Source organism: Schistocerca americana, chromosome 11, assembly GCF_021461395.2.
Source record: "Schistocerca americana isolate TAMUIC-IGC-003095 chromosome 11, iqSchAmer2.1, whole genome shotgun sequence".
Lineage (NCBI taxonomy): Eukaryota > Metazoa > Arthropoda > Insecta > Orthoptera > Acrididae > Schistocerca > Schistocerca americana.
In genome coordinates, this window is record NC_060129.1 from 197,036,293 (window position 1) to 197,057,278 (window position 20,986).

Consider the following 20,986-nt stretch of genomic DNA (forward strand, 5'->3'; position numbering starts at 1 on the left):
TACTGTGAAGAATTTGAACCTAAGATTGAGTCAAAATGTTCTGCAACTCGCCAGCAGTGCGAGACTGATAGCAGTAGTACAGCATAATTGTTATAGGATCGTGATTGAATACTGTGGACTGCTTCAGCCACAGAAACATTTTATGCCAGTCGACAGCAATAAAATTTGTCGTCACCTGAAGCTTGCGGCGAGAGTGCACAGAAAAGGGAAATGGCCATTATAATCCTCCAAAACGTAATCACTACTGCACCCTAACATGGAATGTATCTAATGTGAAAGATTGTAGAATGAATTTCCTGTATTTCAATCCATGATCACAAAACTTTTTAGTGCTTTCACTATCAATTTCAGTTAGCAATGACCACCTTCGTGTCTGTTTCACAACACGGCCTACTATAATAGTGATATCGTCACAAAACATGCAATACTGTGCACACAGGTATCCCGCCATAAACTGGCACAATTACTTTTTTCAATGCCCAACTGCTCCCTAGTGTCCATCATTTTGTTATTCTGGTCTAGATAAGATAGTCTAAAATAGGAACTACATAATATTTTAACAAATTGTTGCAAAACACAAGATGGATTTTCATATGTATGGGAATGTAACCCACTAACCACCAAATAAAGGAATGTAGAGCAGTGAAATGGCAGATAAGTAAGGGAGATAATTCCTTAGCTTTGATTGATAAACTGTGTTGGTATTTCCAGGTCCAATGTAAAATCTTTATTCAGAAGCCAAGCAGTTTCCCATACTTTCTACAGGTCAGTCCACTGCCCAGTGCCACTCTATTAGGTGAGTAGTAATCTATCCACATCGGCACTCACTCACCGAATATAGTAACAACTGAACAATGTGGGAGTACCCACCCAGAGCAAACCTCATATGGTACGACCAACCACATCAAACTGGTTGTATGAAAATCAGAAGCAGTACAGAGATTCACTGCACGAAGCAATAGGTAATGGAATTCACCCACAATGGAAACAGCTCAAAAAACACTTATTTGTTCGATTCTCACATATTGTTCGTCAATCTGGGACTCTTGTTAGATACAGAAGATACAAAGACTAATAGCATGTCAATGAGCATAAGGGCATAGTAGAGAAGTTTGTCAAACTACAGTAATTTGCACTAAAAGAGGGGCTCTGTGCATCAGAGAGAGGTTTGCTATCAAAATTCCAGAAGTGTATTTTCCAATCTCGATCTCAAGAGATCTATTACTTAATCTCACATTTGTCTCATCCCACAAAAGACCTCTCTTGAATAATCCGAGAAATTACAGCTCATACTGAGGCTCGTCCTGTGTGCACCATTTATGAACGGAACAGAGAAAGGGGAGTGTGGGTGGGGCGTAAGCAAGAAGGCAGTGCAGAGGTGGCAGAAGTACGCTCTCCCACACTCCGTACCAAAACCACAAAAAAAATGTCCAGTTAACGTGGAGGTACAAAAACTTTTTCATCTTTGCTACTGTGAAACTCATCTCTCCTACTGAAGAAGTCCTCATAGCTCTTACGGCACACAATTTCGAGCCTGTGTTAAGTGATTTCCTCCCCCCCCCATTTTGGTCCATGCTACTTCCTCCCACAGTATGGAAAGCAAAGAGCTTGCAATAGAAGAGGTCTACTGTGAGAGATATCGTAACAATTTTCACTTATAACTTTCGACTCTGTTGTTTCCGCACCAGGGACCCTTATCTTAAATTTATACATTTACCTCTTTCCACCGTCCCGGAAATTTGTATCATCGACACGTAATAATGTCATACACGCCACCTTTCCCTCAATGGCACTTTACAGATCTTGAAGAAAGTACCGTAAATTTATTTGGGTTGTAATACTTTTGTAGATGTTCCAAGATTGCAGTATAACAGAAACAGAAAACTCTCTGCAGACATTGGACAATTATTTTGGTCTTTTACTTATTTATCATACACAGACCATATGTGAGAGAGGTTGGAAATTTCTAGGAAGCATTAACAATTCATTTCGTAATGTAAATTGAATGAGTAGAAGAGGCAGCAGATGCAAGAATTACGTCTGACTGCACATTAATAACTTGAACAGTGACAAACCCAGGAACAATTCTCAACTCATTTCACTGGAACACAGGCCAGAGAACAGAAAAACACAAAAAGCACATCTCTGTCAATCACTCAGAGCAAAAAATAAGGTAAGATGCATGATCCGATATAAAGCTTTTTCTTGAGCAGATTGTATCATTGTTGCAGAATGTTAAATCAACAGAAATTTGTCAAGTGTCGAATGCGTAGGAGATAGGCATTCTAACTGCACTTCCACTAACATTTTCTTATTAAATTTGTCACAGATAATTAATCACAATTAAATCTGAACAGTTATATCAACAGATAGGAGGAAAACACAACACGCATCACCATTTTCAAAATTTTCCTGGCATAAAGTGTATTCTGTGAAGTTTTGGGATCCCAGCCAGGTAACGTCAACTTCTCATAACAATATTTCCGCCGACAGCCATTCAGCTATCCTCAGGTGATCATTTTGCGTTGGAGATTGTTAGTTGACATCTCTAACTTCATACTGAAAATTGGCACAGAGAGACACGTACAAAGGCAGCCGCTACACGAGCGACCTCTGTCGCATTCCCCCCCTATCTCGACAATATATCGTCAAAATTAAGTAGGATCTGGAGGAAACATTATGTCAAAAGCAACCTTCTGTGCACCTACAACTACTTTAACTCTTCTCGGCATGGCAAAGGTAGATCTGGGATTGTGGAGTTATGGAATCTACACAATATCTCCCAGTGTGGCAAAGCTTACAACGGTAAGACAACTCGCACAGTGCGTGAAAGACGTGTCAAACACAACATCCGTACTCGCCTTTCACAGACCGGCAAGTCAACCACAGTCGAATGTTGTATCTTCACAGGACATTCCACGGACTGTTCTGCCACAGAAATGGTGTTGACGAAATCCTTCTCGGATTCAGTTATTAAGGATTGGTGGAAATACGTTTGGTGGAAGCTCTTATTGCTTACAATGGTGGCTTTCAACTGGATAAGGCGAGGTACCCGGCGATTTCTTTAATTTTTACAGAAGAGAACTTTTTATGACTAATGACACATCTAGCAACAGCTGACTTTATTAATTTTGACATCAGAATTTTAGATCCACAAGCATGCATTCCGACAGAGTGTGCACACGTCGTATCACTGTTACATGTGCGCCTACCCGTCACAGTCGGAGCAATATTTGAAGAGAACACAAAACTTTACAGAGGTGGCTCGTGTAGCAGCTGCCTTTGCACATATGTGTGTGTGGAAATTTCTGGTGTAAAGTTAGTGAGGTGAACTAGCGATCTTCAGTGCTAAAGTCCCACCTGAAGATGGCTGAATAGGTGGCTTTCTTTTTCTTCACTACAATATGTCGCATCAATACTGACAAAAGAGATATGCATTTCAAATCTTATTAAAAATATATTTTATCATTACAAATTGTATACAATGTTGTATAATTAACAGGAGTTGAAATGAGTAACAACTTGTAATACTTCTATTTCTGATTGGATTTTTTACTTTTATACTTGAAGGGAACCATCACATTCTACGGGCTGATACCTATCACGAAAACATTCAAAGTGTCAGTATCCATGGCACCACCACATTGCAAATTGGTGGTAATGGCACAACAGACCCCCACATCTCGAGGAATTTTCTCAAAATCTGGAGCATAAAATTTATTACAAATCAGGGCACATATATTTATTGCACGGCTCTTACTTGTCACTTTCCTTTGATGTGCATTAAGAATACGGCACTTCCGTAATCACAGAATGTAATTCTTCACACGAGTTGACGCAATGGCACACACTTTGCCTGAATTACTTTTAATGAACACTCGGTATCCGATTTCATTAACAAACAAACCATCCCATAAGAAGGGCCTGCTATGCCCACCTCACGAGTCAATACATATACATTTACACAGATACTCCACAAGCCACTGTACAGCAATTACGGTACTCTGAACCACTACTAGTCATTTCCTTTCCTGTTCTACTTGCAAACAGAGGAGGAGGAAAACGATTGTGTCTGTGACTCTGTACGGGCCCTAATTTCTCGTATCTTACCTTCCCCGTCTTTATGCGCAATTTATGTTGGCAACAGTAGAATCGTTCTGCAGTCAGCTTCCAATGCTGGTTCCCTAAATTTTCTCAATAGTGTTCCTGAAAAAGAACATCACCTTCTCTCCAGGGATTCCCATTCGAATTCCCGAGGCACCTCCACAATACTCCGAAGTCGTTCAAACCCGTCAGTAACAAATCTAGTAGCCCACGTCTGAACTGCTTTGATGTCTTACTTTAGCCCGATCTGGTACAGATCCCAAACACTCTAGTAGTATTCGAGAATAGGTCACACCAATGTCCTATACGTGGTCTCCTTTACAAATGAACCCTACTTTCCTAAAATTCTGCCAAAGTTAACCATTCGCCTCCTCTACCACAGTACTCGCACGTCCGTTCCATTTCGTATCGTTTTCCAACGTTACAACGAGATATTTAAACTACGTGACTGTGTCGAGCAGACTGCTACTACAGCTGCATAAGAATATTACGGGTTTGTTTCTCCTACTCATACAAAATAACTTATATTTTTCTACATTTAGCACTAGCTGACATTCATCACACTAGCACAGAATTGATGAAAGGAGAAAATATAAAAATGCAGTAAATGAAGCAGGCAAAAAGGAATACAAACGTCTCAAAAATGAGATCGACAGGAAGTGCAAAATGGCTAAGCAGGGATGGCTAGAGGACAAATGTAAGGATGTAGAGGCTTATCTCACTAGGGGTAAGATAGATACTGCCTACAGGAAAATTAAAGAGACCTTTGGAGAAAAGAGAGCCACTTGTACGAATATCAAGAGCTCAGATGGAAACCCAGTTCTAAGCAAAGAAGGGAAAGCAGAAAGGTGGAAGGAGTACATAGAGGTTCTATACAGGGGCGATGTTCTTGAGGACAATATTATGGACATGGAAGACGAGGTAGATGAAGATGAAATGGGAGATATGATACTGCGTGAGGAGTTTGACAGAACACTGAAAGACCTGAGTCGAAACAAGGCCCCAGAAGTAGACAACATTCCATTAGAACTACTGACGGCCTTGGGAGAGCCAGTCATGACAAAACTCTACCATCTGGTGAGCAAGATGTATGAGACAGGCGAAATATCCTCAGACTTCAAGAAGAATATAGTAATTCCAATCCCAAAGAAAGCAGGTGTTGACAGATGTGAAAATCACCGAACTATCAGTTTAATAAGTCACAGCTGCAAAATACTAACGCGAATTCTTTACAGACGAATGGAAAAACTGGTAGAAGCGGACCTCGGGGAAGATCAGTTTGGATTCCGTAGAAATGTTGGAACACGTGGGGCAATACTAACCTTACGACTTATCTTAGAAGAAAGATTAGAAAAAGGCAAACCTACTTTTCTAGAAACCAGATGGCCGTTATAAGAGTCGAGGGGCATGAAAGGGAAGCAGTGGTTGGGAAAGGAGTGAGACAGGGTTGTAGCCTCTCCCCGATGTTATTCAATCTGTATATTGAGCAAGCAGTAAAGGAAACAAAAGAAAAATTCGGAGTAGGTATTAAAATTCATGGAGAAGTAGTAAAAACTTTGAGGTTAGCCGATGACATTGTAAATCTGTCAGAGACAGCAAAGGACTTGGAAGAGCAGTTGAACGGAATGGACAGTGTCTTGATAGGAGGGTATAAGATGAACATCAACAAAAGCAACATGAGGATAATGGAATGTAGTCAAATTAAATCAGGTGATGTTGAGGGAATTAGATTAGAAAATGAGACGCTTAAAGGAGTAAAGGAGTTTTGCTACTTAGGGAGTAAAACAACTGATGGTGATCGAAGTAGAGAGGATATAAAATGTAGACTGGCAATGGCAAGGAAAGCGTTTCTGAAGTAGAAAAATCTGTTAACATCGAGTATAGATTTAAGTGTCAGGAAGTCATTTCTGAAAGTATTTGTATAGAGTGTAGCCATGTATGGAAGTGAAACGTGGATGATAACTAGTTTGGACAAGAAGAGAATAGAAGCTTTCGAAATGTGGTGCTACAGAAGAATGCTGAAGATAAGGTGGGTAGATCACGTAACGAATGAGGAGGTATTGAATAGGATTGGGGAGAAGAGAAGTTTGTGGCACAACTTGACTAGAAGAAGGGATTGGTTGGACTGAGGCATCAAGGGCTCACCAATTTAGTATTGGAGGGCAGCGTGGAGGGTAAAAATCATAGAGGGAGACCAAGAGATGAATACACTAAGCAGATTCAGAGGGATGTAGGCTGCAGTAGATACTGGGAGATGAAGAAGCTTGCACAGGATAGAGTAGCACGGAGAGCTGCATCAAACCAGTCTCAGGGCTGAAGACCACAACAACAACAACAACAACAACAACAACAACAGCAGCAGCACAGAATTTTGTCTAAGTTATCTCGTATCCTCCTACAGTCACTCAACTTCAACATCTTACTGTACACCGCAGACTCGTCAACCGGAAAGTGCAGACTGCTGCGCACTCTATCCGTAAAATTATTTATGTATATCGAGAACAACAGCGATTCTATCGCACTTCCTTTGGAGCAGTACAGTAACGCTCCACTTTTACATAAGGGTTTCCTTTGTGAGTATCCAGATTTTGTGGCTGTTGTGTATGCAGTCTGATGCCATACCATTATCTAGTATATTTCTTGTCAGACTTGTTACTGAAATCTTGGAGACAAACATTTGTCAATCTCTACTGGGCAGTGTAGCGTCAGTCAGGTGACTCAATTGGCTGACAATTATTTCCATAATTTTCTCCTCTTGAAACTAGATATGTTGTACATGTTGTTTATTCTGTACTTATAATGAAATCAGGTTGAATTCTGGAATTATAGTGGAGGTTTGAAGTTTAAACAGCCTTGCTGTTTGCCACAATTCATCAAATCTACACCCGTCTTTGGTGCTGACATATTTGGTAATATGACACTGCTCGATTCTTTGTTTCTCCTAAAGAGAATACATCAGGTGTTTGAGACACTGCTTGTAGTGCTCCGAATGTTTTAGTGGCAGATATTGATCCAGGGAACGAACCGATTCTCTAGAAGTATGAAAGTAAAAATCCAATCGCAAAACTGAAATACTACAGTTTATATGTTTCTCATATTCAATGGCTGTTAATTATATTAAATTTATAATGACAAAATCTATTTTCAATAAAATTTGAAACACTTGTTTCTTTTATCAGTACTGACGGCATTCTAAAGGTACCGAGGCTCACTGACTAAGATACACTTTACAACTACGGTCCACTGCTAAACTGAGGGCATTTTTGGAACAATTTACTGTTTCTTGCCAATGGAGATTTGGAACATTTTGTTTCTCATCAGATTACAATTATAAAACGAACCGTTAATCTGTTATAAATATCAAACAGTGGCTGTGTTTTTCGGTAGATATTATGTGGCGCCCTTTAAACTGGCTTTAAATTTAAAGCTGCTAACTGTCTACTTAACTAAGACATCGGCCCACCTGAAACAGAAGTGCCAGCTTCCGGTGTGGTCACCTTCTTCTTGGATCCCTTCCGCTTCCTCTGCTTGTCGTCACCGTCGCTGTCATCCGACTCGTCACTGTCATCACTGCTCGCTCTCGGCGGGAACGGCAGCGCTGCCTGGCCGCTACCCGGCACACGGCTGGTTCCCGCCTCCGCAGGAAGCTCCTGACTATTGTCCGTCTCGCTCGTCACGTCGGAAGACGTGTACATCTCCTCGTACGACAGGTTGCAGCGAGTCGATCGCTTCTCCCTCACAGTTAACGAGCGGAAACTCCTGTCGTCTGTATGCGGCACTTTCGGGAGGGTCGGGGACGTGGGGGATCCTTTGGGGGATACGTACACTTTGTTCGTCACCTCCGGTGTCACCTTGTACTCTGTCTCACAATTATCCTCAACCTTTTTGTCTCCGAGAGATATCTTCGGTTTGTCTGCATTCGGAACTGCTGCCTGCGTTTCTGCTTTGACAGTTTTCACAGCAGGCACTACATCTCGTGCACTCGGCAGAATCTCCGACTTAGTGATCGGCACGACTCCAGATTTTGCCTTGACTCTCCTCACCTTCTTCTTCGGTTCGGGGCTCTTTCCGCGAGAACTGCAGGCTCGCTTCAGAGGTGTAGAAGGCAACTGCTCTTCGGCTCCGTCCGTCACCTTTTGCAGCTCACTTATCTCATCCCCCGTCAACTCGCCTGTCGCCTTCTCCGATTTGACATCTCGGCCGACCATTTCTCTGTTACTGCTTTTTGTGTCCTCACCTTCGGTAACACGATTCGTCTTCAAGATGTCAGCCCTGGCTTTCCTCCTCCCGCGCTGATCGGTGACCGACGACGATACAGTGCGGGTAGCTGTGGGATTGCGCCTGTCGGCTGCAACACTCTCAGTCGGAGCGACGGCGGGACGTACGGCTTTCGCAGGTGCGCCGGCTTCTGCATCCCCTTGCCCGGAACCGGTCTTATCCTGCTTGTTCTTGTCCCCAGACGGTTCAGGTCGGTCGGTAACTCCAAAAAGTGCACTGTCGACGGCAAGCAACGACAACTCGTCCTCAACATTGGCTCCTATTAGAGCTTCCAATTGTCCGTCTATCAGGAAGTGGTTGCGCACTTCCTTCAAAGCGACCTCTTTCGCCAGTCGGCGAGGCCTAGGGGCAGATATGGTGCGTGCCAGAGCCTCGTCCGCATCTTCCGTGTTCTGTGCGGCACGCGCGTCTTTCCTGCGCTTCTGGGGGCTCTTGGACTGCTTCTTCTTAGGAGACTTTGTAGTCTCCTGGCGATCTGTCTCTGCATCCGGTTCCGATCGGGGTTCGACACGTGCAGTCTCTGCGACAGTTTCACCTTCCCCTGCTGCTGCAGTCGAATCACACACGGTCTCTCCGCTCCGATCGAAACGTTCGTCACTACCGAGGACTCGAGAGTCGGTGCACGCCACGTCTAGCACCTCCGGTAGGCGTACAGGTGGCATCTCCTCTACAGTGTCTTCTGTCACCTCGACCTTCTGAATTAATTCACCAGACTCTTCAATCACCTCAGGCATTTCGCAAACACGGGTAGCATTATCCGAAGCAAAATTTTGAAGCACGTTTTCCTTCTTCTTGTGCTTTTTACGTTCCTTTTTCTTCTGCGATTTAACTGCACCGGCGGGGGGATCGGCAATATCGGCGATCGGTAACGTAATCTTTATCGAGATGGGTGGCACGACGTGCTTCTGCTTTTCGCCACACTCCGAGTGTCGCCTCGATCTCTTCTCGTGTTTATTCTTCCTGTCGATATCCAGTATTTCCTTCTCTGTCACAGCCGGTGCCGGAGACAACACGGGTATTTCACTGAAAGGTTCCTCCTCTTTAACAGGCACCACCTCCTCGGAACGAGGTGCAGCTATCAAATCCAGTGTCGGCGGACCCAGTTTCTCGTCTAAATTGCAGTCTTCTCCTCTAACGTCAGGCCGAGGCGGTGTCGGTGCCGGTTCTGCAGGCAGCAGAGGCAACACCTGTTCACCGTTCAGTCCGTCTACAGTGCACGGCTGTAGCACGGGGGGGCCTGTCGGAGTGGCCGGTCCGAAACGGGCGACGGGAACGTCTCCGTCCACAGCGGGAGTCGTCTGCGGTAAGCTGCCAAGGCACACCGACAGTGACAGTGGGAGATCGTCTTCGGCATCCGACAGGACCTCTGGCGGCACTCGCGGCTCGACTGACGGCCGTACCTGCTCGATCTCCGACAGCTGCTTCCTGGGGAAGTCTTTCTTCGGAGTGACCAGTGGTGACGGTTCCCTTACCGTATTGTTCCCTTCCACTTCAGAGAGGATTTCGATGATCTCGTCCTCCGTCAGCTCGCCGGCACTGGAAGTCTGCTGTAGCTGTCGCTGTAGCAATGGTGGCGGAGGCGAGGCTAACGCTAGACCGGCACCGATCCCGACGGGTTCTCCCGATCCCGTAACGTCCTGCTGACCCGCCGAATCTCCGAGGGGAAATATTCCGAACTCTCCACCGAACCCCGCAACCTGCTCCGAAGTTACAGCTTCGGCAGTTTCTCGGCGGTCTCCTTTACGGGCACTACCTTCCAGAACCTGCAACATGTCCTCTAGTTCTTCGCGGACACGTTTTTCTTCGTGGCGCCTCGGGCTACTGTCGGCGTCGTCACCCGAGACTAGTATCTCGACGGGGATGGACACAACTCCACTGTCTGACAAAATAGTGTCTACCGTCACTTGCCGGTCACACTTTTCCGCAGGTGCTCCACCTACGTCGATCTGTTCCACTCGCTCTTCGGATTGTACCGTACGTATTTCTTCGACAGTGGTATCTACTTCCTGCCGTCTGTCGTATTTATTTGACGGGTCTTCAGATTCGGCACTGTTAGCTACCACACTGTTCGGCTCGACCGTCTCTCCCTCTTTCCTGTGGTGGCGGTGGTGGTGGCGGTGGCGGTGCCGGTGGTGTTTGTGGTGTTCCCTCCTGTGACCTTTCAGTGAAGTCGGGCTCTGATTGTGGGTTCCTCGTTCTGCAGCACACTTGTGCTTTTTGTGATGCCGGTGGTGCTCTCTGAAACTCTTCTCGACCCGGTGGGATCTTTTAGATGCCCCGTGAGCCTCTGCCACTTCCACACGCTCACGAGACACGTATTCGGATTTATCATCGCATACGGAGTGCTTCTTGCTGACTGCCGTCTGAGTTTCGTCACGGTGGCGTTTCCGTGGTGGACTCCGTACCTCGTCGGGAACCGACGATACGTTGTTATCTCCGTTCGGATATTCTCGAGCTGCACCCTTTGACTGCATATCGAGATTCTGGTAATTCTTTCCAATTTGGGTTCTGGATGTATCTGCTGGAATACTACACGGAAAGGTGGTGTCAAATTCTTTTTTAGTTTGCCTGACAGAATCGTCGTCTCGGAACTCGTACCGCGGAGAAAATTTGTGATTTAAACCTTCGACGTCACCTGCCACTCGATCGTCGAGACGATTAACTGTGGATCTCGAAATTGCGCTTACGATATCAGTCGAAGGGCCGTACTTTGCAGAGATGCGTACACTGTTTTCCTCACGGCGACTTTCTTTTTTGTCAAATTTATTTCTGATACCGTCTACAACTTTCGACGTGTGGTCCTTCAGCCTGTCTTTTCTGTGCGATTTCTTTGAATGCTTGTGAGTATCTCTCCGTCCGTTGACTCTTGACGGGAAGCCCAGAGCGTCACTGTAAGATTTTTTCTGCTGCTCTGTGGAGTATAAATCAACACGTACAGGGCTGTCGGGGTTTCTCACAGTCCCGAGGTTACCGCTCGTGCCGATCGAATCGATCTCCGAATTAGTAAAATCGCCATCCTGGCACTTCCTCTTGTCCAAATTAGTGTCTAGGTAACTCGGAGAATTTGGGTCTGTGCCGGAGATTCTGTCACAAGAACTGAGAAAGCCATTTTCGTCAGCCCTACTAGCAGCATCCAAAAGAAGTTGCAACGGGTGGACAGTTTCGTGTCGATAATTTTGTACGGGACTTCTTCTCTGGCCTTTTCCATTTTCCTGTCTGGTGCTGCAAGTGACCGAAGCTCCCACATCTTCTGCCAAAGGCGTGCCTTCATCTCTCGGGGCCTTCCCGTGTTCCCTCCGGTATTCTTTCCTCGACTGGTTGAACAGATCTCCTCTGCCAAAGGAACTGAGGCTGTGCATCCTGGTAGACGATTTGTACACGTACTCTTCCAGAAAGGTGTCCCCCTCGTCTGCCCTGTGTTCTTTCAGTCTAGGATTAACTATATCGTATTTACTACAAGAATCTGAGAGTACTTCGTCTGTGGGTGACTCCGAGTGGTGTTTACGGTTTTCCTTCTTCCTCGGAATGGGAATAGTCTTCTTGTTTCCCCTATTCGGCAATTCGAGGGTGGACGGTGCAAATGCAGTAGGACTGTTTTCAGTCTCGGCATCCTTAGTGTCACCGAGTGCCTCCCGTGGTCCTTCAGCCCTAGGAGCATCAAACTCTGACTGTACCGGACTAAACGCTTCACAGGAAGGTTCCCCAGGTGGTGTGCTCGGTCCGTGATTACTCCTGTAGGATTTGATTTTGGGAATGTGGAAGTCATTTCTTTTATCAGACTCGGGAGTACACTGACTTTCCGAGTGATCCGGCTTTGCGGGAACTGACCACTCTCGAGCCTCGTGTTGTGTTCTGTATTTGTCGTGCTTGTGGTGGTTCTTTTTGCCACTCCTGTGATGGTTTCTAGCACTGGTCAACCTCTGTAATATCTCTGCTTGTAACCTGTCGGAGTCCTCTACTTCCGACACATTTTCTACCCTGTCATCTTTTGACTCCTTGCCACTTTTTTTCTCCCGGTGGTGGTGGCGGTGACGGTGCCTCCTCTCCACAGCATCGACACGAAATTCTGAGAATTTCTCAGGTGATGCCAACGAAAGGAGCAGCCCACTGAGAGCAGTTTTTTCGTCTTCGTCATTGTCTCCTAAACGAGTACGATTCTGTTCAACTTCGACGGGTTCGGCAGGACGCACTTCGAGCTCCGCAACTCTGTCATCCTCCTCCTCAGATCCGACCACGTGGCCGAGTACGTGTGTCGACGTGAGTCCTTTTCCGATGTCCCCTCGCAGCACGGTACTCTCTCCCGTTGCCGGACACGCATCTGCCAGCATATCGCCCTGCTCCCGTTTTCCGGCCTTTTCGTCAGTATGCGAATCTCCGTCTGTAACGATTCTGAGCAAACTGTCCAAACTGCATCTGGCCTGATCCATTTCAGTGGGCACTTCCTTTGTCGGCACTGTGGGTAGTACTATTCTGTTGAGCATTTCGTCTAGCTTGGAGAGCTCAACCGTAGGGTCATTCGTCGGCTCGACTGCGACGTTCTCTTCCACACTGCCGACCGCTAATTTTCTGCTGTCTGCCCCTGAGCCACTGAAATACAGAGACACTTTGACGGTAGGCTGCTGAGATTCCTGCAGTTTGGAACGAGTGATTTCACCATCATCCAAAATTTCTGACACTGTAGAACTGAGATTCGTTACAGCAAACTCTGTGTCTGTCTTCACTTCTGGAACTCGCATCTCCTCTACGGCATCCTTGACGTGGCACAGGCCACTGCGACCAGATTCTGTGCCACTGTGACCAGATTCTACCAGTGGTGGTAGTATTCCGACCTCGCACACCTTTTCCTCCTCCTCTAGATGCTGGCTCCCCTCGAGCACTTTAATCTCTTTCTCATTCACAGTATCATTACTTTCATCGTCTTCCATCTGCAATATAGCAGTCACTCGCCCTGCCGCATCCTCTTCACCGATAGTGGACGGTACCCCTTCATCGACAACTTCTACATTCGAATTCTGAGAATGAGCAGGTATTACTTGGTCATCCTCACTTCTTCCTATACGTTCCGTGGACAGTTCATCTGTTTCTGTACCCTCTATCTCCACTGTCGGCTGCAAAATGAATTCCTCTTTGCTGCACTCACGTTTGGTTTTGCTTCCTTTCCCATCTTTTGTCTGCTTTGAGAAGTTCTGAATCTCCAGCTCTGAGCTAGGACTCTGTACTCTTCTGACATTCCCATGCACTGAAATATTAGGTATAACATCCAGTATCTCTGGGATCCCCTCAGATTTTGACACTGTCTCTGGCAGGCATGTATTTCCAACTACACACTCTGCAGTGGTATCTACTTCCTGCCGTATATTTTCTTGACCTCCTTCACATTTGGCCAGACTTGTTTCTGTGGCAAACGTGCCTCTCATTACAGGCAGATCGATTTCTGGGGTCACCGAATAATCGTCCCTTTCTAAGATATGGGAAGAATCGTCTCCCTTTATTGCAACTGTGCTGTCTGCGCTCTCCGCAGCCACCAACACTCTGCTCCTCTCTCTGTTTCTCTTCTTGCGCTTCCCCTTTAGTGACCTCTCATCAGTGACAGGATCCGATTCCTTTCTCACGAACTCCTCAGTTGGAAGTATCTCTCCAGTCGCAGAGCGTACTATCGACGGCGAGAGCTCACTCGTATCGGATACTTCGTTCGTCACCTTCGCGAACCGAGTGTCTGCTGCGAAGTCGCTACTCTCGCCTGGCACCTCGTAAAGCTTGGAAAAGGCTCCGAGTGTGTCGTCAGTTGTGAGAATTGACTGCTCTCGGTCCTGTAGCTCCCGTGCCTCGTCACTCAATTTGAAATCTGCGTCCTCGTTTTGCCTTTCACTCTGCTCACAAAAGACGGTCTCACATTCGGTCAATGCAGCTCCGTGACTATCTGTCTGCAATGCTTCTTCGGCAATCTTTCCCAATATATTGTCATCCCCTCTCTGCTCGAACATATTAGGAGCTTCGGTATTCTGCAGATGCCGAACATTCTCCTCTCCGAGCTCCAGACTCGCTACACCGTATGGACTGCTAGGAGGTGCCGGGGTCCCACGACCGACATCGATTTCGACTTCCCCTGACACCTGCTTACAAATTGGCCGCAGATCTCCATTCTCCCAAATTTTAGTGCTGCACTCGACTTCGAACGAACATCCACCTTTCCCCAAGGCCGCCACTTTTCCCGGCACGGCAGCATCTCGCGTCCAAATCTCGGCAATGTCTCCCACTCTGTTGTCAGAACTAACATCTGTTCCCTCTCGAGCAACAGTTGTGTGTTCAGGATGTAAGTTAACAGCCTTACTGTCAAAAGGAGCTAATGGACTTACTGCAGTTATCGTTTTGTCATCTCTTTCGGTGACTAACTTCTGAATCTCTGGCAAATCACTCTCCTCTGCCCCGAGTAGTTTGTCAAATGCCTCAACAACTGGTTGCGGTGACAGCTGTGTGTCATCTTTATTTTCTCTATTTTTCTCGTCTGTATGACTCCCTTCACTATAATCTCTAACACTGTCAGGTAACATCTCCACACCCACCAATAGTTTGCAGGTATCAAACTCCTTAGTAATGGGGCCATCAGCAAGAGGCGCCACATCCCGATTCACAACGTCGACCCGAGGATTCGCAACCTCAGGCTTTCCTACAAAGGCATCTGCCGGGTCACTAAACGGAGGTTCCTTCATTAGTATGTTCTCGTAGCCCCAATCTGGATTTCCTATAGGAAAGTTCTCCACACAGAATGTTTTTGTGTCTTTCTCCAGTGCACCTCTTGTCGCATCAGACAGTGTAGGACAGAGGACTCCCACTTCATCGGTAGTTTCTCCCAATTTTTCAGTGAATGGATGTCCACAGGAGTCACCGTCAGACTGTCCCATCACTCTGGACTGTACCACAGGAGAACTGGCGGGTCCAGATGCGACTCCTACTTTTGAAAACATATTTCCGTCCGTACTGCCACCATCACTCGGAGCCTCGTTGCTGTCAGTTGTAGCGAACAGTTTCTCCCTGGCACTGTTCCTCCGCTTGCGTTGCTTCCGACGTTGAGACAGCTTTACAGCTTTCTCTTCCTGCTGCAATTTATCGGGACTTTTATCACTGTCAGAACTGGTCCGGAAAACTTGCTCTCGGTAGTCCCTTGGGCCAGAAATGTCCAGCTCTGCAGAGCACGTCGTGACAATCTTTTCTCGTTTTGTAACATTAACCAGTGCCACTGAATCATTGAGAGTAACATCTATACAACTGTCCTTTAGCTGTTCTGCTGCTGGCAACTGTTCTTGTAACTGAGATATTTGCTCTCCTCTACTGCTCATCACCTTATTGACTGCTACTCCTTCCTCCTCTCCTCTTTTCTCATCCTCATAAATCTCATCTCCTCCTCTGTCCAAAACGTCGGGACAGCTCTCGTGGGAAGTACCTTCGACGGCTGCACACTCCGAGTGGTATACAAACTGCTCGTCATTTTTCTCTGATGTCCTCTCCTCTTCGTCACCGTACTGCCCTTCACCTTTTGCCGGTGGCTCAACTTCCTTCACAGACAGACCTCCAGCTATATTTACGTTAACCTCTGATGCTTCCTCCTCACCGTGTGGCAGTAAGCCACCTATTAAAATGTCCTCTGCATTTTCCTCTCCACTGCCCACTGACGTGTCTCCGCACTCGGGAATACTGATTGAGAAATCTGGCTGCAGTCTGTCTGTAATTGGCAGCTGCGCCGCCGCTTCGGGTCCGTCTACAGTTGGGACTCCGTCAACATTTACCTCTGGCTGCACACTACCGTCACACGTGTTCGACGAATGTACGGGCACCGGTAAGTCCGCAAAAAGAAATTCCGGGTCAGGCAGAGTTTCTGACGGGGCGTTAAAGCAGGCAGTCAAATCTTCACTATCTAGAGGCGTGTTGCCAAACTTGACAGAGTCCATTTTAGGACTGGTGTGCAAGGGAGGCAGTAAATTCTGAATTTCCTCAGGAGTAAGATCGACAACACTCTGATCATCCGAAATTTGAAGGGTGTCTGCCGGCTCTGCACATTCGAAGCTGCCGTGTGACAAAACTGCAACTTCGCCAGAGTTTTGCTCTGCAGTTACCCGTGCGAGACTAGTACGGGCCAGTTCGGTGGTTACTTCCGGCACATTCGCATACTCTGCACCGACTTCAGGTGTGTCCACACGTTGTGATGTCACTTCGTCCGACAGACGAACTGCAGCAGACACCTCGATACAGGTCCCCTCTTCGAACTCGCTCGAACCGTCGTAAGATGCAGGTCGCTCCACATTTCCTGCCAATCCGAGTTGAGCATTCTCATTCACTAATATTGACGATTCCGCATTCTCGTCCTCCGGACAGGTACTATCGATCGGAACATCTTTTCTCGCCACCTTAAAGGGTTGAACATCTGCAACTGAGTTGGCTTCGCCTCCCACTACAGTATAAACAGCAGCAGCAACAGTATCAGTAATCAAACAATCATCTTTGTCCTCTTCAGAAGCCCTCTTCCTTTTGCTCGATGAGGATTCCGAGGATGTGCAATACACTTCATTAGCCTCTGAGGGTATTTGAAAGTCCGGAATGATGTCAGTGGATACTACGTCCACAACTTCTTTCGAGCTTTTCTCGACACTACAGACAGTCGCAACCTCCTCATTGTCCTCTGCCGAGTCCACTGTTATTCCCCCAGATTCTGTGGCACACTTTTCAAACGTAGGCTTTTCCACTTCGGTCAGACTGGAAGTGTGACACGCCTCCTCGGCAGCTGCAGCACACTCCCCCCCTGATCGCGGCGACCTCCCTCGAGTGACATCGGGAGTACAGCTGACCACCATACTGACATTCAGCTGGTCTTCCACATTTTCTTGACGCACCTCAGTTGGCTCTTCATAGCCGACCTTCCGAGACTCCTTTACAGTCCTGAGCAGTGAGGACAGAGGCACGTCTTCTTCCCCCTCGGAGGTGCCCGAACCCGACCCCTCCAAGCCCTGACTAGCCTGTCTGGCATGTTCTGCCTCCCTGCCATTCACACTTTTCTTGCTCGACTTTTTTAATGGTTGAGGATCTAAAAACAGAAAAATAGTATACAGAAATAGTTATACAATGTTGAGTAAAGACAAGGGCAAGAATCCATTATGAAACACAATTTTCATAATCTAAAAAACTTACAAGGCATTTAACTTCAATTACCGCAAACAGGATCATTATTCGATGTAATACATTTGTCGGTTGTAAGAGAAATGGTAGTGATGAAGGAGAAATAATCAGACTAGAGCTGACAGAAACACAAGTTAATGAAGAGCAGTGAACAAGTTCGGAAGTTACTAAAAATTCCACCACCAGTAGGAAGTGAACAACAATGTACTGAAAAGAGATTTGACAGAATTTATTTTATTTGCTTCTTCAGTTCTTAAAATAACAATAAAAATAACAGGAAAGTCATTCTCAATAATAAAGCAGTAACCAAATAATAGCTCAATGATTATAAATTCCATAATCTGTCATTTTACCTGCAACAGAAATCACTTCCACATACCGCATTGCGAAAAAACAGGCACACGATATTATTATATTATGTATTTCAGCCTCGGGTCATATAATTTTTTTTTTTCTTTTCTTTTTGAATAGACCAAGCAATGATGACTTAGTAGTTAGTCAAAACTGGTCATACCATTTGTGTTACCTGGGGGTGAAATACATAATAATAATAATAATAACAATATAATAATAATATCGTTGGTGCCAGTATGGCACTAAAAGCAAGCAGGCATGGCCATTTACTATGTATCTATGCTATGTAGCAAAATTTACCATGTTAGAGTTAGTAGTGTAATACAGTTTCTGAATGCAAAAAATGTCCACCCTATCAAAATTTACAGATAGATAACCAAAGTACAAGGAAATATAATTAACGAACAGTTCAAAAGTAGTGCATCACGTTTAATGGTGACTGATTGAATATTTGTGACGAAGAATCATAGGGCCACTTTCAGTTGTGGCTGATGAACTCCAATTGAGGACAGAAAGAAAATTTCAACAGTATGGATGTCAAACAACCTCTGGACTGTGGTGCCGTGCTTTACTGACATTTTACAATCAGCTCTTAACAAAATTGCTAGTAGTAATTTGAGCTATAGAAAATGGTGTTCCAGGAGAGTCCCTCGACTTTTGACAGATGAACACATGAGACAATGAATGGGAGCTGGACTGACATTTGCTCATTCGGTACAACAAGAATGGCGAGGGATTTCTGAAACCTGTTGTTACTTGTGACAAGACTCTGTTTTCGCACCAAAGTACAGAACCAAACTGCCAGTCAACAAAAAAATGGTTCAAATGGTTCTGAGCACTATAGGACTTGAAGCTGAGGTCATCAGTCCCCTAGAACCGAGAACTACTTAAACGTAACTAACCTAAGGACATCACACACATCCATGTCCGAGGGAGGATTCTAACCTGTGACCATAGCAGTCTCACAGCTCCAGACTGCAGCGCCTAGAACCGCACGGCCACTCCGGCCGGCGCCAGTCAACAGAACGGTATCATTCACAAAAACAAAGACGTTACAGCCACACTGTTTCAAAATCAGTAGAGAATTCTAATCATTGACTTTATGTCAGAAGGAGGGATCGTATATGTTCAAAACAAACACAGGAGACTGTCATGCGACAGTACCGGACTTCTTCCCGATGTCCCGCCCCTGCATTCTCCTCTGTTGATGAAGGAGTAAGTGAGAACCTTTTGAACGTCTGCCTCATAGCCTGGACATGTCCCTGAGTGATTAAAATTTTTTCCCCCAAATTGCAATTTTTTTCCATTATTGAAATGACAACAGGTTGAAAGAACATGTTACTGACAGGTTGAAGAAATTGGTGGCAAATGAGTACACAGAAAGCGTTGCAATTTCAACGGTGGTTACATAGAGATATAGATAAGATATCAAAATACACTGTCGAATAACCTTTTAAAAAGAAGGGTAGCTGCACTCCACTAGCATACAGTTCTTGAGTCACCTTATGGCAAAAGTGCCACACCACAAATGCACCCGCTGCCGTCTGCTTGTAGCCAGTAGATAACAGGGGAACACTGCCAACTGCAATGCATCAGGATTCCTACTGCTCATACAACGCCAACTGCAAATCGAGCCGACTTTATCGAGTAAAGAGGTTAATGTATGTTCACTACTTACCTGTCGCTGTGACAGAAGTAATACAAACATCAAAAAGTTTTGCAACACCTCGGTTCCGAGAGTTCTGGAACCTGCACAGAAAATTGAAATAGAGATCTACATAAACATAATTTCTATCCTTTTTATTGCTAATGAAAATGACACATTGCATGTTGTACCGACATACAGCGAGACCTTCAGACGTGGTAGTCCAGATTGCTGTACACACCTGTACCTCTAATACCCCGTAACACGTACTCTTGCATTGATGCATGCCTGTATTCGACATCCACAAGTTCATCTAGGCACTGTCGGTCCAGATTGTCCCACTCCTCAACGGTGATTCAGCATAGGTCCCTAAGACTGGTTGGTGGGTCACATTGTCCATAAATAGCCCTTTTCAATCTATCCCAGGCATGTTCGATAGGGTTCATGTCTGGAGCACATGCTGTCCGCTCTAGTCGAGCGATGTCCTGAAGGAAGTCATTCAGAAGATGTGCACGATGGGAGTGCAAATTGTCGTCCACGAAGAGTAATGCCTTTCCAATATGCTACCGATACGGTTGCACTATCCATCAGAGGATGGCACTGACGTATCGTACAGCTGTAATGGCGCCTTCCATGACCACCAGTGGCGTATGTCAGCCCCACATAACGCCACCCCAAAACAGCAGGGAACCTCCACGTTACTGCATTCGCTGGACAGAGTGTCTAATGCGTTCAACCTGACCGGGTTGCCTCCAAACACGTGTCCGATGATCGTCTGGTTGAAGGCATATGTGACACTCGTCAGTGACGAGAATGTGATGCCAATTCTGAGCAATCCATTCGGCATGTTGTTGCGCCCATCTGTACAGCGCCGCACGGTGTCTTTGTTGCAAAGATGGACTCGCCGTGGACATCAGGAGTGAAGTTGCACATCGTGCAGCCTACTGCGCACAGTTTGAGTCGTAACACAACATCCTGTGGCTGCACGAAAAGCGTTATTCGACATGGTGGCGTTGCTGTCAGGGTTCCTCCCAGACATAATCCATAGGTAGCGGTCATCCACTGCAGTAGTAGCCCTCGGGCAGCCTGAGCGAGGCATGTCATCAACAGTTCCTGTCTCTCTGTATCTCCTCCACGTCCGAACAACATCACTCTGCATCACTCCGAGACGCCTGGACACTTCGATTGTTGAGAGCCCTTCCTTGGTGATCTAGACACAGTCATATTACAAACAGGGGCCGTGTACCCCCTTCCTGGTGGAATGACTGGAACCGATCAGTTTGCAGACCCCCTTCGTCTAATAGGTGCTACTCATGCATGGTCGTTTACACCTTTGGGTGGGTTTAGTGACATCACTGAACAGTCAAAGGGACTGTGTCGGTGATACAATATCCACAGTCAATGTCTATCTTCAGGAACCCTGGGAACCGGGATAAT

The 20,986-nt window shown here is 46.1% G+C and overlaps 1 protein-coding gene across 1 annotated transcript in view; it reads right to left on the reverse strand.

Moving 5' to 3' along the window:
• Positions 1–20,986, reverse strand: part of LOC124553547 — a 328,767-nt gene that overhangs the window by 89,234 nt on the left and 218,547 nt on the right. Inside the window, exon 19 of the mRNA XM_047127394.1 lies at positions 7,568–17,458. Within this exon, the coding sequence (XP_046983350.1) occupies positions 7,568–17,458 (9,891 nt within the window). The remainder of the gene's footprint in view (positions 1–7,567; positions 17,459–20,986) is intronic.